A 17300-nucleotide genomic window follows, 5' to 3' on the forward strand; every position below is an offset into this window, starting at 1 on the left:
GGACACCCTGTATATTTGGCTATATTTGGCTATCGAGCCACCTCTCGTTTCGTTTTGGAATGCTCGACGCGACTCTACAGATCCGAATGGTGGGAGCAGCGCTCGGAGGAGCAACTGACCAGCGTCCACGAACGAGGGGGAGGGGAAGAAAGGAAAGAGGGGGTGAAGGGAAAGATGAAGAGAGGCAATTCGCTCACCAGTCTCACCTTGGGTACGAACACCAGGCAGAGGGTTGTGGTTGAACAGAAGATGATGAACACTGAAATGATGATGAAGGCCGCATCCTGCTGGTCGCGAAGCACGAACGAGATGGCAGCTCCAATGGTGCACATGATGACCACGTTGTACACGCTCATGCCCACGTACTTGGAGTCGTTCAGCGCAGGAATGCTAACGTGCCGCGTCTCCCATGCCAGGAAGCAGCCGAACGCCTGTGATATCGGAACGTCACGTCATGATAATTGTTGCTGCGGTTGCAGGCACTCAGAGGGCACGACCCCATTAAGCACGTACACTCTTAGAAATGAACTTCACCGCATAGCACGCTCCTAGCCAACCATAATCTCGAATGATATCGTTATCTGCCCTGATTTGTTGAAAACGGGGGGCGTACGGCTTTTTTGTGACACTTATGCTGTTCATAATTGTCACAAAAAGGGCGTACGCCTCCCGTTTTCAACAAATAAGGGCAGATAATGATATTATTCGAGATGATGGTTGGCTAGGAGCTTGCTATGCGGTGAAGTTCATTTCTAAGAGTGTAGGCGCACCTGCACGCGATGTAAACTCGATGTAATAAAAGTTAAAGTGCTTAAAGTGTTCCCGGCAGAGCTAACATCAGTGTATATTTTTGCCGAGCTATATCGGCACGCCAAAAACAGAACTTCACCGCATAGCACGTTGTGCGCCAACCATTGCCACGAATGATACACTCTAAAAACAGAACTTCACCGCATAGCGCGCTCTGCGCCAACCATTTCCACGAATGATAGGGCTATCGCTTCTGATCCGAAGAGAGAGGAGGGGCGTACGCCTTTTTGTGTCAATTTAGATATATGATAATTGACACAAAAAGGCGTACGCCTCCTTCCCTCCTCGAATCAGAAGCCATAACCCTATCATTCGTGGCAGTGGTTGGCGCAGAGCGTGCTATGCGGTGAAGTTCAGTTTTTAGAGCGTAGGGTCACCGCTTCTGATTCGAAGAAAGAGGGGGGCGTACGCCTTTTTGTGTCAATTTGTATATTATGGAAATTGCCACAAAAAGGCGTACGCTGCCCTCTGTCTTCCAATCATAAGCGCGGTGAAGTTCTGTTTTTAGAGTGCGGGGACTTGTTGCTTGCATAGATCGGCATTTCTGCCCTTCGAAACTCACGATCGCAATCATCTGATAAGGCGTGAGTTCGGGCCCTGCTGCGAACCCATGTGAAGGTCGACATGGCGTATCGGTGAGCTCGATCATCCTCACTCACCAGATACCATGACATCTGCGCCGTTTACAAGTGTGATGTTATCCGGTGAGTGCACTAATATGCGGCATGATCGAGCTCACCGATACGCCATGTCGACCTTCATGTTAGTTTGTAGCAGGGCCCGAACTCACTCCTTATCAGATGATTGCGATCGTAATTTTCGAAGACCCGAAATGCCGAGCTATGGCTGCTTGTATTTTGACGTCGATTCCATACATCTTTCCGATTGTTTATGCGGCATTGGTGTGGATCGTGGTTTTTTGGCGCTACGGCTTCGTGTGAGGTTAAATTAATTTATTAAACGTAATTAACCTACATTTTATTATCTAATTAATTTATCTATTAAAATAGAAATAGTTCGTTAACTTTAAGGTCGCCAAAGTAAACACTACGCTCACGAGTCTTCTGTTCGTCGTTAGTGAGTCTTAGTATATCGTACGCTATCGCCTTTGCGTACGTAAGGGATAGCGTTGGTGCTTCTGCGCACGCGCAAAACACAAAGAGAGCTTTGCGCATTTCGCAGAACCACCACGCTATCCCTTACGTACGCACAGGCGATAGCGTACGATGTACTAAACATCTGTGTTTATCAAATTGGTTTCATTGGAGAGCGACCGACGTAGCGTGGTTCCAACTTCTTTGCTAGAAATAGTGAACGAAATGTTTAGAAACATAAAAATAGTAACAGAGGCATCTTTCTTTATTTGCTTATAATATGCGAAACGTCTTAGCGTTTTCTTACTATATCCAGCTGCAGTAGCGTCCCAAGCAGCACAGCATCTTGCCCAATATTAGACCAGTATTGAACCAGTATTGAACCAGTATTGGACCAATATTGGACCAATATTGGACCAATATTGGACCAGTATTGCCAACATTGGACCAGTGTTGCCAATATCGGTCCAATATTGGCCCGAGATTAGACCAATATTGGGCCAGTATTGCCAATATCGGTTCAATATTGGACCAAGAAGTTGTGCTGTTTGGGGCAGCGAGAAAAAAGATTTCGGGATGGACTCTACGGCTATTCTACATGGAGGAAAGGAGTAAGGGATTTCATCTTCGATTTCACGCTCCCAAATGCACCGCCAAAGGTACGATTTTTTTGGGGGGGAGGGAGGGGAATTTTGAACTCCCGAAACACCACTCTGCTGATGATGTAACGGCGTTGTGTCCGGCTTGTCCCAGAAACCGGTAGGTGTATAGGATCACGACTTGGATAAATTGCGATTCAATTACCATGAGAAGACCCTTGTAAGCGTAGATGGATCCCAGAAAGATTGTCATCCTGTGGCTCTGGCAGAATTCCATTTCGTGAATCACTGCCACATCCTCATTACCATGCGACGCCTGAAACATACGATACCAGTGCCATCAGTGTTGTTCGCACAAATATGATGAGCATAGCAATGACACGGCCATTGATGGCCCCGCGCAAACGTTTGCGATAAGGAACGTCAGTTTGCTCTCGTAACACAAAAAGTGTCTGCGCTCTATAAGAACAAAAATTCACCGCATAACACGATGAAGGCCAATCATTGCGGAGAACGATACCGTTCTCACTCGCGATTCGCGGAGAGCGCGCGGAGAGGCGTACACCTTTTTATGACAATTAACATAAGGCCGTAAGTGTCATGAGAAAGGCATGCGCGTCACGTATTGTTTTAAGAATGTGTGATTCCAGTTGGGTTTTTTTCGTACAGACCTGCGAATATCTTGCGGCCACATATTATGGCGAATAAAAGGCGTTAAATGTGATATTAAAATTGAAATATGCAACGAAAGTGAAACGGTGCGTTTGCTTCCACGCCACGAATGAAATTGAAATAGAAGGTGACGTGTGGTATATTTGTGAGAAGCATTGCTTCTTAAGGATAACGCAGCAATACAGAGACAGCGACAAAGAACCGCGCAGGACAACGCTGTTGTCCTGTGCAGTTCTTTGTCACTGTCTCTGTATTGCTGCGTTATTCTTAAGTATGACTTACCAACTACCCCGTTTTTATACCTTAGGCAGTAGGCAGTTTTAGCAAACCGTTAGTAAGGTTATCGTGCCATCGGAACCAATCGCAGTCGCGTGTGACTCAGAATCTTATCCACCGATTGGTTCCGGTTGATACGGTTCGACGCAAGCCACGTTAGCAGCGGTTTGCTAAAACTCTCCATTATTTCTCTTTGTTGGGGATGCTGGGAGAGTTATCAAACGGTTCGTGTTACGTCTTTCGGCATGTAGTTATAATTTCATTTCTCTTTTTACGGTTGTTGCAATGTTTTACGGATGTTGTTGTAACAATCGACACAGCCATTATGTTGCATCATGACCTTCTCTTTGTCCCACACCTGTATTGACCCGGTATGGTTAACAGTATGGTAAATGAATGAATGAATAAATCAATAAATGAAGCATAAAAACCCCAACGTTCCCCCCAATTACAGCGAGATTCGCATTCGCGATGGGATAATGAACAAATGAACAAATACGCAGCATTCGATGCCCAAGACAAACACATAGAAACTATGGATTTGTGCGCAGCTGCTCGTGCGGCGCAACGCCAGCGCAAACAAATCAGCGCATGCACCTCTCGCACTATATGGACAGTGAGCTCACATAATTCATCTCCTGGGACGCATCGCGGAAGGACGGGCTCTGTGCAAATTAACGTCTGTGTACTCAGGATGGTCTCCACGCTAGGACCTTCTCTCGTTAATCCACGAGTTTGCCTTATGAGCGAAGTTCAGCTGTTCTACCTGCCACGCCAAAAGTGGCTCAGCAGCTGCTCAACATATTTCCTTGTTTGTTGAAGCCTGCGGCACGTCATAGAGGAATTGTGCACGATTTCAACGTGCCATTGCGCAGAGAAGATTTAAGGCGGGCTCACTTCTTTAAGAAAGTCTATGGGAATTTTTCTAAATTTCTACACGAAACAGGTACTGGCGTGTTCCTCTCGAGTTTATCTAGGGAGAGACACATCTTTGAAGGCAGAGAGCTATCCACTCGTTTTCGGGCGAATTAAATTTTGTCAGATTTCCAATACGTTGGAGTCAACCGGAGATGCGACAAAGTCTCTTCTCTCGGCGCGTACGGCCGCGATATTTTGGCCAAAATGATGTCATTTCGCTACAGTAACAGTGTAGGAATTGATTGCAATGCAGTTAACAATTTCGACAAACTTACTGCGGTTTTCCAAATCCCTGCGTATGAAAATAATGGTTTTGACGTTTTCCAACATGTTCTGCACGCTGGCGCCTATTACATCACTTCCTTAGAGCGCACGAGGAAAGCAAAAAAAAAAAAAAAAAAAAAAAAACAAATTTTCGACGGTGCCACCATCCTTCGTCCGAAGCGTACGTAACTATATACATCGCATGAGTCCGCCTTAAAGGGCTCACGACACAAGTTTTTGTTTTGTTTTTTTTTGTTTGTATTCAACACAACATCTTGTGCACGCTGGTGACAGGGCTGAGAGGGCATGTAACTTGTAAGGGCGTATTTCTTAGATATAATATAAAAAATAAAGTCAATATATATATTTTAAATACAGATGTCACGAAAGCATCTTGGGGATCTTAAGATGCTTAATATTCCAGAGCACTCACGAAAGAGACGAGAAGAACCATATCAAAATTTAAATAACAGCTAAAAGATATAGTACGCTACAAATCTAAACCTAAATACACGTTGACAGTCTTTTCAAAGAATGTAGGATTTGAGTTAAAAAGCGGCATGTAAGAGCAAGACGTTCCAAATTTAGCCTTCGAAAGAAAGGATTGAGAAGGAAGCGAAATTCTAACGCGCATTGTCTCCATTAACTAGTCAGATTCACTAGTCGGACCCCGCTTGTTCTTTGTTATGCCTCTTGGCCATCTTGGGGTAGCATTTGTTCTGTCTTTCTATTGTTTTTTATTTAGTAACGTGTTCTGGAGCAGATTGTTCCAGCCTTTTCGGAACTCACATCTCCACAATTTTATTTTTCAATAAATCAATCAAGGGCATGCTAAGGTCCAAAAGAAACTTCTCGAAAGGGCCCACGCTCTGGATATTTTAGTGCCACGAAACCATTCATCCGCAAATTATCACCTCTCTTCCTTCTTGTGTTTAATGTGGGATGGCCAAGAACGATAAAGCGGCTCCGGTAAAGAACCAACACTCAGAGCGCCTGCGGCAAACAACTCTTTCGGTCCCGCTAATTAGCTAATTAGCTAGGGTTCAGTTCCTTGGTCCGGCTTTACCATATGGGATCACTCATTAACCGGACAGCTTCTGGCAGCGCCTCTCCCGTCATTAGCATGATCATTCTGCTCGCAAACTTCGCGGCATTGCGATGAAGTTGACACCCGTCGCCCTTCGCTCTTCAACAGCGCTTGGATTGTCTCGGCCGGCAGCTCAATGTGCGCATTTTAAAACGTTCCCTCTATATACTTACGAAGTCGGGATAGCCTCCGATGGGAGAAAGCAGGGAGAACGATAAATTAAACGAAAATCTCACGCTTCTTTGGAAATGCGCGTTAACGCCATAAAATGCATACATCGCATTACAAATTTTGATTGTTGGGTGAGATCACTAAAAGTATGTTAATTACAAAGATAAACGTGTGGAAACTTATCTTTTGTTATTTGGAATTCTTCCATAACACCTTTAGGAGCTAACACGTCGACACCACACTGTGTTGTTGTTGTTGATGACGAGAACGACGACGATGAGTTGGGTGTCTCATTGCGACGTGCGGTAGACTGCCGTTTTAGGAGTTAAATTTTTCCATCGCTAACCACTTCCATGACTGACGACCAGAGATTGCGCCCAAAAGAGGATTGCAGCTATTTCACACGAATACTTATATCTGTGTCTACGCGTACTTTGGATGTAAAGATTTTCGGCCACTTTCGGTTCCTCTAATTTTAGTTTTGGAACGTTAGGGGAGACAGCCCCTTCGATTCGGCTGCCACTTCGACGCCAATACATAGCCATACAAATTCTACGTGCTTATGTGAAATGACCTATACTGCTTTTGGTGTCAGTAGAACGGTTCCTGGGTAACCTGGAAGATGGGAGCTACTATTCTGCCGAATCGTACTTTTTATGTTCTACCATAGCTTTCACTCCAGGCTGCATCTCAGCACATTTCAATTTTGCTGTTTTTGATGTCTTGCATTCTGATAAAGCTCACGGAGTTCCCATTTAGCTACTATCGGGTGTTTTCATTGCCACAGCCATAGCGAACCAACGGGTGCGCTCCACCTTTCCCCCAAAGCTGAACAATTTTTGTAACCAAATTGACACGCTCATGCGCGCGGACGCGGACGCGAACAAGCATGAAACCGAAACCAAAATTATAGCGGTGACTGCCGTTCATACGTTCGCGCATCACCTCTCCTTCCTTCTGCGGGCCAGGTGGCGCGAGTGAGCAGTAGCGTCAGCGCCCCACAATATGCAACGCGCGGTAGTTTAGCAGACGGCGTGGCACTTTCAAATACATGCTCTCGAGTTGTTCGCACCTGGCAAGATGCACCGCTTTTTCTGTGAATTTGCTACAGGTTTTATAGCTTTCCTTGGCGCCATATCGCTTGAAACACCACGCAAAACATGCGGATGAAGTTCTCTATACTGTTTCGATTCACGGCCGCTAGGGCCCGAAATGGAGCTGTGCAAACTTTGCTGTATCAGCCCTACCGGCCTGTTGCACTGAAGTTTCGTCCGGCGACCGCAGCGCCAACTGTCCTCCTCTAGTGTAGAGCGCCCTTACTAGACGGTCGTGTCCTGCGTGTTCCCTGCCTTACTGCCGTACCGGGAACGTCATGTCTTTTGTGGAAATCCTTACGCCACAATTTTTCAGAGACGCAGTATAGGTGACACGTGCCTGTGTACGGGAAAACCTCCGGCTACGCGATCAGAAATGGCGCTGCAGAATACGGTTCGTGGTGCCCCCCAAAAGTCGTGAAACAGGCCCATGGTTGAATGTAGAAGACATCCCGTACCGTAACCGGAAATGAAGTGCGCACTCCCTCTCTCTCTCTCTCTCTCTTTCATTCCCTCCGGTCTTAGCCGTTCTCTATCTCTTTCTAAAAGTACTACAGACATGGGAAAAGAACTTTTCGGCCGCCCTTCCTGTTAATTCGTGTCACGGGCATTTATTTGGGGCCTGCGGTCGACGAACACGAAGCGTAGCAGCTGAGGTGACAGATGGGATTGAAAGACGACTGATGGGGTTGTTTTCGTAGAGAGTGCCACGATACCGCAATCGTGCCACACGAGAGCATCATTCGTCAGGCTTTCTCTAGTGAGAATGTTGCTCAAGGGACGCGTTGGCTTGTTGAGGGTTCGCGTAGTGGTCAATGCGCGATAATAGGAAAGGAGATAAGAGATGTCGGCAAGCGGCGTTCGTGATGTCTTTCGCCTCTTCCCGTACCCAAGGTCTTTCGTTACGCGAGTGAATTATGATTCCGAACCTCAGAGAGGATTCATGTAGACGAAAGAAAAACAGCGAGAACAGCCATGAACGGAGATGTAATGCTCTGCACACTTTCATTAAGCTATTTTGAGGGTGAGCACTGAGCACCATGATCGCAGAGCCACGGAGGCTCCAAGCATAGAGTCTAGAAGCCATGTGCCGGAACCGTACGGGCGATATTTGAATGAAAGAGCGGCGGTTATTTTCCAAAGAAGGAGACAATACAATAGTTTTGGCGTTGGGACGATCATTTCCCTACACTCGTTGATCCGGAGAATCCAGTTCCAGTTCCAAACCTTGTTCCAAATTCGGCTCCGGGGCCACCTGCCAGTGACGAGGTGAGTGATCACAGAAAGTATGACCGTTTATTCTACGGAGGATTCGCCAGGCAACGTTCTCGCGCAGACCAATTTCACGACTGTCACCTCAGCCACATCTGACGCTACGCCACACGTTTACGGCGCGCCTCGGATGCCCGCTATGCGGGAGGCACGCTCCCGTGGAAGTCAAGATACGCCGCTGTAGGCAGTTTGGCGCGTCTGCATGTCCATAACCTCCTGGTTACCTCCTGGCACATGACGGTTCTCTCTGACACCCCTCCGGCTACAACCAGATAGGTCTGCCATCGTTCCGTACAGGGCTCCGGTACCGTCGCAGTCGTTGACTTGGAGCACGCTTCGTACCTGTCCACGTCAACATGATGCTGTTACGTTTACAGCCTGACTAGCGTTATACCAACGGGATGCTCAGCCGTTTCTATGCCGTCATGCCGCATAAGCCAATGAAAAGCCAGCATCTGTAGCAAGGATTGTGCGACTTTGCTTCCGTCGAGACCGACTCTGTAGAATATACTATAAGAGTGACCCGCATCAGGACCACAGACCGCTGGTATTGCAGGTGGACTCTCTGCGGCAATATGCGTCCTGGGACGACTACTAAGGGAACTGTGCCGACATATGTCTGTCAGCGTCTGAGGAAAACCCGGGAAAAACCCCAGACAGCATAGCGGGCATCGGGATTCGAACCCGGGTACTTCCCAGTCTCGACCTTGACACTGTCTGTAGCTTCTGCGGTGCACGCGTCTCCAATCACCTGATCCGCACCGTTCTGAGCAACCCCTCCTAGATAAGGAGGAGGCCTGCGCACTACGTCACACAGGACCACACACGAAGGCCTGCTGTGGATGCTGCTATGACGTCAATGAAAGAGGGAACAAGAGAAAAGCTCGAAGCAGCTCGCAAAGCTCACGCAGGCATCCGCGAGTTGGGCAGTGCGCGAGCCTCCTACTATCCAGGAGGTGTTGTTCTGAGCAGGCGACAGTGCCGTCCGAGACGTAAGCGTGTTACCGTTTCTTCGCAGATAACTAGCACATAAAGTAAGGGTGTCACCTGAGCAAAACGTCATGTTCTCATCACCGTTGTCGTACAAAACGTGGCCATGATTTGAAGCGTTCACAAACAAGTTAAAATTTAGTGACAGCAATCAGGAGATAGCACTATGCTCAAAGGAGCTGCCGCAAGGGTAGGTACTTCTCTACCATACCTCGAAACGCATCAAATCCCAAAGGGTTAGAACTACGTATACCTTTGTCACTTACCACTGGTTGTCCACGCTGTGCTTTCCTGTAAAAGGGGTCCACAATCTGCCATGTTGTCAAAATAATGACATCCAGCATCAGGAACACCCCCACCACCATGAACAGCTTGTAGTCCTTTATAACCTGCATTGATAAATAAATAAATAAAAGAAAGCAATATTTTTGTATAATTTGGGTTTTGGACACTGTATGGCCGTGTCGCTAGTGTGCAATGTATTTCGTCCAGTCATACGTCGCACAAAAAGACACGGGGGTTACCAGCAAGGTATCTTTACCTTGGGACATGTCTGAACCGCTAAAACAGAGAACGCCGAAAGAAGGAACGTTCACGGAGACACGCATTTTCCTAATCAGCTGACCATGCCGTGAAATAACCTTCATGCTCATAGAGTAGTTAAACAGAGTAAGTAGCAATGATTGGATATGATGATTCAAGGATGTAAGTAAATACAGCAATGTGGTTAACAATGTGTATCCCCATAATAGCGAAGCGACTATCTTCTATTACCTGAGCATTGTGTACACAGTGAAATGACAGCGGGAGTTCGTGCGATTGCTATGCCGTATGCTTTCGAACGCCGTCCTATTGGTCTCCGCAAATGGTTTGCCCAACCATCGCGAGGGATGGTTTGAGGTAACCAATGAGACGTGCCCCGCATTGCCGTGCTTCTTTACAAGGAGATAAGAGGGAATCGGTAAATTGCAGTTTCCTTCGCGTACAGGTCACGAACAACACAACGGATAACCCCGTTCCTTTTATACTAGGGTCAAGGTAACGATAGCTTTCATGCCGTGAAATTTTTTGCACTGTAGTGCCCCTTTAAGAACAATCACTTACCTTTTTGTTGAGCTTAATGTTGGTAAAAATGGCATGCACTCGCCACGTCTTGCTGAACATGGCTCCAAAGGCTAGGGTGAATCCAGACATGAGCACCCATGCTCGCGCCTGTAACATGATTCACGTAATGTGGCAGTTCCTGTGTTGTTGTGAACTGTGGAGGACATATTGAAACGGGACTGACCGCGCAGATGTAAGGAAAGTTTGCGACAGACGTGAACCCAGAGTCCATGCCCAGCAGTATGACGCTAGTGTAAGTGAGGATGCAGCCCACGATGATGAGATTGTTCAGGTAAGGGCTCGACATCTTGATGTACCTGACGGAAGGAAGGAAGGAAGGAAGGAAGAAAGGAAGGAAGTTTTTCGCTGTAACCACTCAGGAACAGCCAAAGAGAGCGATATAGACAGTATTTTTAGTTTAGCAATTTGTTTTAGGCTGTTTTCACCATTTAGATTGACGGCAATCTTACGGCGCGCGGCATTGTACATACCAAATCGCTTAACGTTAATTGGAGTTCCAATTCTGAACGCAGTAGAGCAGAAATGAAAGATGGAAGACCTTGAAAAAATCTTACCTCTGGTTTCTGAACTTAATGTTGATGACGAGAAAGACTGTGGCTAAGATGATCCCCAAGATGCAGAAGACGCAGAGCGACGCGTAGATGGTGAGGTTGACCCGCGTCCCCTGAATTACGATGTGTGTCTGGTCCATGGGAGGGTCAGACCCACCTGAAAGCGAACACGTGTTGTCACTATGGTGCAAGCCGTCGCAAGGCGCTCATCCTGTATACCCCGCCAGATGATAGGCTGTCCCTTGCCCAGGTCGAGATTATCCGTTAGGCTGTCGTATTCTCCTATCTTTACTTCTTGCCCATCTGCAATGTAAAGTAGATTAATCTTGAGGCGGTACTCTCGTCGATAACAAGGCAGGACTGATGGCGCCCCCAAGTGATGGCTGCAAAGGACTCGTTTTTACAGCGACAGCTGTTAAGGGCTCAGTTTCGTGAAGATCCTGTCCTGTACGTCGCATTGCCGAAAGCCCAGCGAGATGAAGCCAAGAAACGAGAGATAAGAGATATGACGATATATTTTACAGCGACAGCTGTTATCTCGTTTCTCGTTAATCACTTGCAGCCTCGATGTCTCCGACGAGACGGTAGACGGAGCCACCGCCATTCTAAAGCGGATCGATTTTTGACGAAGAGGGTTTAGCGATGCGCGTGTGGTTTCACTTCGAAGGAGACGCCACGGGCAGCTCTGTCGCTGTCATTAATTTGATGCCACTCTAACTTGCATCACATTTGTTTTTTCTAAACCGCCTGCCTATGCAAAATGAGCTATAGCAATTAAAGCACCCTACGGCCCACATGAACGATTTTCCGCCTGCGGACACAAGGACTGTAATTCTTTCAGTTGTAAGATAAGGCTCAAGCGACATCTGTGATTCCGTCGTATCTTCATCCGCTCGCTGGAACACTACAGATATTGATTTGTTCACGAAATAGAACTTTTTTTACAAAAGCACGCAAGGGCTCATGGGAACTTAGAGGGCCTTAGAGCATTACTCTGGACGTGCAGAAACGGAGGTAGAAGAACAACAAAATTCCTGGTGTGTGCAGTAGCAGCGTCAGCCGGGGCAAACCATAACTACACTGTTAAAACAGAACTTCACCACATAGCACACTCCTAGCCAATAATCATTCCGAATGATATCATTCTGTGCATTGATTTGTTGCAAATGGGAAGAGGCGCCTATCTGAGACACATTATGCTTGTCCCAGAAAGGCGCCTCCACCCCCACCCCCCGTTTTGAACCAATCAGGACATAGAATGATATCATTCGGAATGGTGGTTGGCTAGGAGCGTGCTATGTGGTGCAGTTCTGTTTTAACAGTGTAGTTATGGTTTGCCCTTTCAACATCACCACCACCACCACCTGTTTTAACAGTGTACCATACCACAACCGAAGCAGACGACGAAACACTGTCCCTCAAAGTTCCCATGCTGCTTTGCGCCGCGCGCGTTGGTGGAGCGCGCATATTTGTAAAATCGTCTAGTGCTCTCTACATTTCGTAGACAAGTGAAATAAATATTCTATCTAACAACTGTAACGTATTTCACATACTTTTGTATGTTCAAGACCGTAGTTCAATGAAAGCAGGCGTCAAATCATGTCCAAATGCAGATTCTCTTTTTAAGCTTTGCATTAAAGATACTTGCTAAAAACCTGCGATACAGAATCAAACGCAACGCTTCAGCTGACCTCGTGTCGTAGTCAAAAAAGAAACACAACTGTACTGAAGTGACATGAACCCTCGCTATTCAACTCAGGTTGACTGCTTTTATGCTTCCAACATGGCAGCTGAGCGAGAACAGGTAAAGCACGAAGATCAAAGAGATTTGCACGAAAAATATGAAACCATCAACCATGCGAGCTCAAAGGCGGTTTCGTGTCAGAGCCAACCTTATTGGATTTTGTTCACGCAATATGAGTCATGATGGCGTGCTCAAACTATGGGAGGCTCTTTTGACTCTCACGTGGCCCATATGGAAAACAGAGCACCGCGCAGAGTGGTGACTTGTTTGCATGCGGGCGGCGTACCGACCGTTTCCACCAATTCCGGCTACGTCGCGGCTGGAATGGGAGAAATAAACTTTATTCCTGTATCTCCAGAGAGAGAGAGAGAGAGAGAGAGAGATGCAAATACGCAAAGAAGATAGTCATTAGCATACCGTGCTTCAAACAGTCTACGCGGCAGGTGGGCCACGCGTCGCACGGGCCTCTCCGCTATTGTCGAATCACAGAATCATAGAATCATCTCATAGAATAAACATGACTCGCCATTATTTGTCGGTATTCATTAATTATTATCCAGCATACGGATTTTGTCTCTTCCTTTCACCGTGTTCGATTTCAAACTTATGCGCTACCGGGAGTACGAATGCGTTCTGAGAGAAAGAGCGGCCCATGTTACAAAACCGCGTCTGGTTTGGGCCACCGAGAGTTGAGTTTTTCTGCAGCGAGGTGGAGCCTGCTGTCGCGCTCGCTGCCAGTTGCCACATGAAATTCCACGCCGACGTCATTTGTATCAATTCTTTAAATAAGGGAGAAGACGCTTACAAGTGAGACAACATGTTTTAACGTTTCTCGCGGAAGACGTCGTATCTAAACAACTCGTACCCTGCCACCATGTTGCTGGCGTCCACGACCGGGATCGAACCCCTCGCCTTGTGATCAGTAGACGAACACGTTCCCATCTGATTCAACAAAGTCGGTACTCCTTGATCTTTCTAACGCAGCGCCATTAAAGTAATTGTGAAACTTTGAGGATATCCTAAATAAACGTATACAGATTACCGCGAATTCCGAAACGTACTGCGAATACCGGAACACATCCGGCTCGGACATCTCCGCAGGTGTCTCCGCCAGTGACGCGGCGCGAGAGCTGTCACGTGATTAGAACTACCAATGGGAATGCCCGTAGCTGTCTGTCCTCCGACGTCGCAGCTCATCATCCTTTATCCCTCAATGCTCTAGCGTGTAGTGCAATGACGTATTGAACCACATCTACCAAAGTGCCGAAGGTACAAAGTACCCTGGTAGGTACCTTGGGACCAAGCACCTTGGTTACTTAGCAATGCTAAGATGAACGTTAGGAGAGGTATATTAGGTGGGTTTGGGTCTACGAAGAGTCAAGAATGAACCTTAAACGAGTTTTTATAATCGAATATAATTTTTCTGCGTAGCGTCAACCTCAATAGACGACTTCAGAAAATCCCAGTGCTCTTTGCGCACGCATTGCATCCTGGGCGCTTGCTGAGCGGGGGAACGAAGAATGATCCTTCGATCACATTTCGCTTTCGTTGACCTTGACAGGTCGAGGACAATGGACCGGTGGGAGAAATCGGGACAGTTTGGAGGCCCACCCGTTTCTTTCGCATTAGTAAACTCCCACAGTTCAAAGCGGCGCTAAGCACTCTGGGATTTTCTGAACTCGTCTGTTCCATGATATCTGATTCTATTATTCCCGCATTTCGATAAGATACGACGCGTTCGCGTCATCATCTCAAAATAAAGTTGTTTGTTTGTTCGTCGTTCGAGCGATACACCGTGAGCCAGATGGGGTACCAACAGACTTGTATGTATTCGAAGTATTGTATTTGAAATGCTGTATTTTAAATACTTTTTTTCGGTATTTAGTATGTTACTAGTTGCTATTTCCTAACAGTATTTTATACTCTATCTCAGATACTTTTTTTTTCTGTGTTCTCTACTCTACTTTAATTTTTTATTTTAATTAAATTTAAATAATTTTATTTTATTTATATATATTTCAATTAGTTTGTCACTCGTCTTTGTGCTGCTGCAGACTTATCCGCTCCCGGCCTCTTCACTCCATTTGGTTTCCTTCCTACTTGTTGCTGGGAACTCCTCTCCTCTCTTTGGTTTACCCGTCTCATCGTATATTCTGCGTGCTTTCCTGGTAGTCTTCTGTTGCAAAGTTTCTCCGGCGTTAAATAAAATGCTTTCGTTATCTGTGTCCTGGTACTGTATAGCGTTCTGACCTCAAAGGTTACGACTATTTTCATCTGTATGTGTGACGGGGGGGGGGGGGGGGGCAGGTCTTTCGCCTCTGAGCACGTGGAATTCGGTGATTCATATTGTGCAGTTGTGCAGGAGGTTGGAACCGAAACTGAGCCCGAACCGAAAACCGCTAAAAACCAGTATTTTTCTCTGAACCGGACCTGAGCCGAACAAAAAAAAAAGTTTTTTCTTCTGGCGTTGAACCGAACCGAAACTCAACCGAAATAAATTGAGGGGGCTACCGGTTCGCGAAACGGTTCAGATGTAATGTGCGTTTTTTGTCGTCCAGCAACCCCAAGTTTTCATTTTGGGCTATGAAAATAACGGCCCGTCCCTGAGCAGGGGGGAAACGTTTACTAAAAAAAAAAGAAAGGAATGCTTAGCCATGCAAAGAGCCGGCCCTGAACAGGATGTAACAGGGTGTATATGATGAGTGAACATAGAGAGTACAGTATGCTGCCGTAACGTTGTACGTGAAATGCAGATTGAAAGGATGTGCTTGTTTTTAATTTTAACCCATGGCAACCCGCTCAAGATTAACTTTCACGAACCGGTTCGATCCGATATTTTACGCTGGTGCTAAGCTGAACCCGAACCGAACCAATATGCCTGAACCCGAACCGAATAAAAAACAAAACAAAAGAGAACGGTTTCGATCCCCGCAGTTGTGACTTGCCGCGCAGGCCAGTGACCAGTGTTGACCTTCTCGTCCATTCTGTCTTTGAGGATTATAAGGAGATCATTCAGTAGGGGAAGTACTTTTTTTTTTTTTTACTTTGAAAGCGTAGACTATAGAGACTGTGGAAAAGACAAGAGTGCCGGATACGAACTTAGCCGGTACATGGACGACAAAGACGTCACGTAGCGGCAGACTTCAAAGTACCCGAGGCTCGAAATACCCTTCCTGAAGTACATCGCAGCTGTGCCTTCAATTACACGTGCAGGGCGCCTATTTAGCGTTGCTGGCAATGTCTTCGAAGAGAAGATAGGGAAGATGTAAGACGAACATTTTGAAATGAAGTTACTACGCGCCGAGTAAATCTTCCGTTTAAATCCCGAGACATTTCCCATGAATCACGGGTCTGCCTTCCGGCCGATACTCAAGTATCTTAAATGCTCTTTGAAGTACTTGATACTCTACTTTAAGTACTTTTATTTCCAAGTATTTCGCACTGTATTTTAATTACACTCTGCTTCGAGTATATGTCATGTTATTTTAAATACTTTTTTTGCGAAATTTCCTACATGTCTATGTACCACACGCTAAGCAAAGCAAGGCATGAACAGCTTCCCACATTCATGGCAAAACAACGTAAAGGAAAATGAAGCTAATGTACTCACGCTGAAATTGTTTTAGAAGAACTTGTCCTTTGCGTTCGTTGCGGAAAAAGCGAACAGGACCCTAGAGAGCAAGGGAGAAAGGGAGAGAGAAAAAGAAGGACCCTCATCAAAACATTTTCCCGCAACATCAGGGAGTCCAATTGTGAAGTAAACGGGAAAGAAAGAGGATGCTTAAGGAAGGAAGGAGGAGGAGGAGGAGGAAGAGGGTAAGGAAGGGCTCAGATGTCTTATCTGGAATCTTAGAAGAGAGCGCAAGCGCAATTGGCCTACGCCTGCATATGTTTTCTAGGAAAATTCATGTGAAGAGTCATAGGAAAATTTATCGAACAGTGCCGACAGATAATTTCACCATATTGTGATACGTACATCGGAGGTGCACATGCTACAGTTATACTGCTTTCGCGATGAACTAATACTACTGTGTACAAATAAAATGCACATACATAATGAATCACTATATTTACATACGATATACAACCAGTACATAGGGTCGTGCCTTGGTAATTCCATTAAGGAAGTAAAGGGAAAGGAGTGCGAGACTTTTCTGCTACCACCAGTATCGCAGTGCTTGCATCTGAGTCAACATGGCATCTGAAAATATAAACTACATTTCTCCCCAAACCAAAACCCCTTGCAAACCCAAAGATGTTTATTTCAGTATTTTTTTTTAATTCCGTCGCGAAGCAACTGTGGCTATGAGCGGAATAGAGACGTGGACAGATGGAGAGAGAACAGCAGGAACGAGTGGGGGAGAGGGAAGCTAGCATGCGTCCTGGGCCGACTGTCAGTAAGCATTACAGGTGTCCACGAATTCTCGAAATAAGCCGCGAAACTGCATAGTTTCGGATTCTCCAAGCGTAAGTGACGTCACCATCATCGACAGTTGGCATCTCTCTCCAAGCAACATGCGGCAGGTCTCCGCTCTTCACTCAACGTTGGAAGTCTGCCATGCAGCAGCTGTGGTGAGGAGACGAAAATCGACCGTCGGGGATCAATGTTGCCAGACGAGTTGGGAGATTGGGC

General features: G+C 46.4%; 1 protein-coding gene across 7 annotated transcripts in view; it reads right to left on the minus strand.

Moving 5' to 3' along the window:
• Positions 1 to 17300, minus strand: part of LOC135391015 (gamma-aminobutyric acid type B receptor subunit 2-like) — a 351059-nt gene that overhangs the window by 25805 nt on the left and 307954 nt on the right. For 6 of the 7 annotated variants that reach the window (XM_064621081.1, XM_064621080.1, XM_064621079.1 and 3 more), the window contains 8 exons: positions 16278 to 16338; positions 11143 to 11226; positions 10927 to 11080; positions 10536 to 10668; positions 10352 to 10459; positions 9514 to 9636; positions 2709 to 2819; positions 198 to 431 (listed from right to left, as the gene is read on the minus strand). In XM_064621081.1, the coding sequence (XP_064477151.1) occupies positions 198 to 431; positions 2709 to 2819; positions 9514 to 9636; positions 10352 to 10459; positions 10536 to 10668; positions 10927 to 11080; positions 11143 to 11226; positions 16278 to 16338 (1008 nt within the window). The remainder of the gene's footprint in view (positions 1 to 197; positions 432 to 2708; positions 2820 to 9513; positions 9637 to 10351; positions 10460 to 10535; positions 10669 to 10926; positions 11081 to 11142; positions 11227 to 16277; positions 16339 to 17300) is intronic. The other variant, XM_064621076.1, reaches the window with a different exon arrangement.

The sequence above is a fragment of the Ornithodoros turicata genome, chromosome 4 (assembly GCF_037126465.1).
Source record: "Ornithodoros turicata isolate Travis chromosome 4, ASM3712646v1, whole genome shotgun sequence".
NCBI lineage: Eukaryota > Metazoa > Arthropoda > Arachnida > Ixodida > Argasidae > Ornithodoros > Ornithodoros turicata.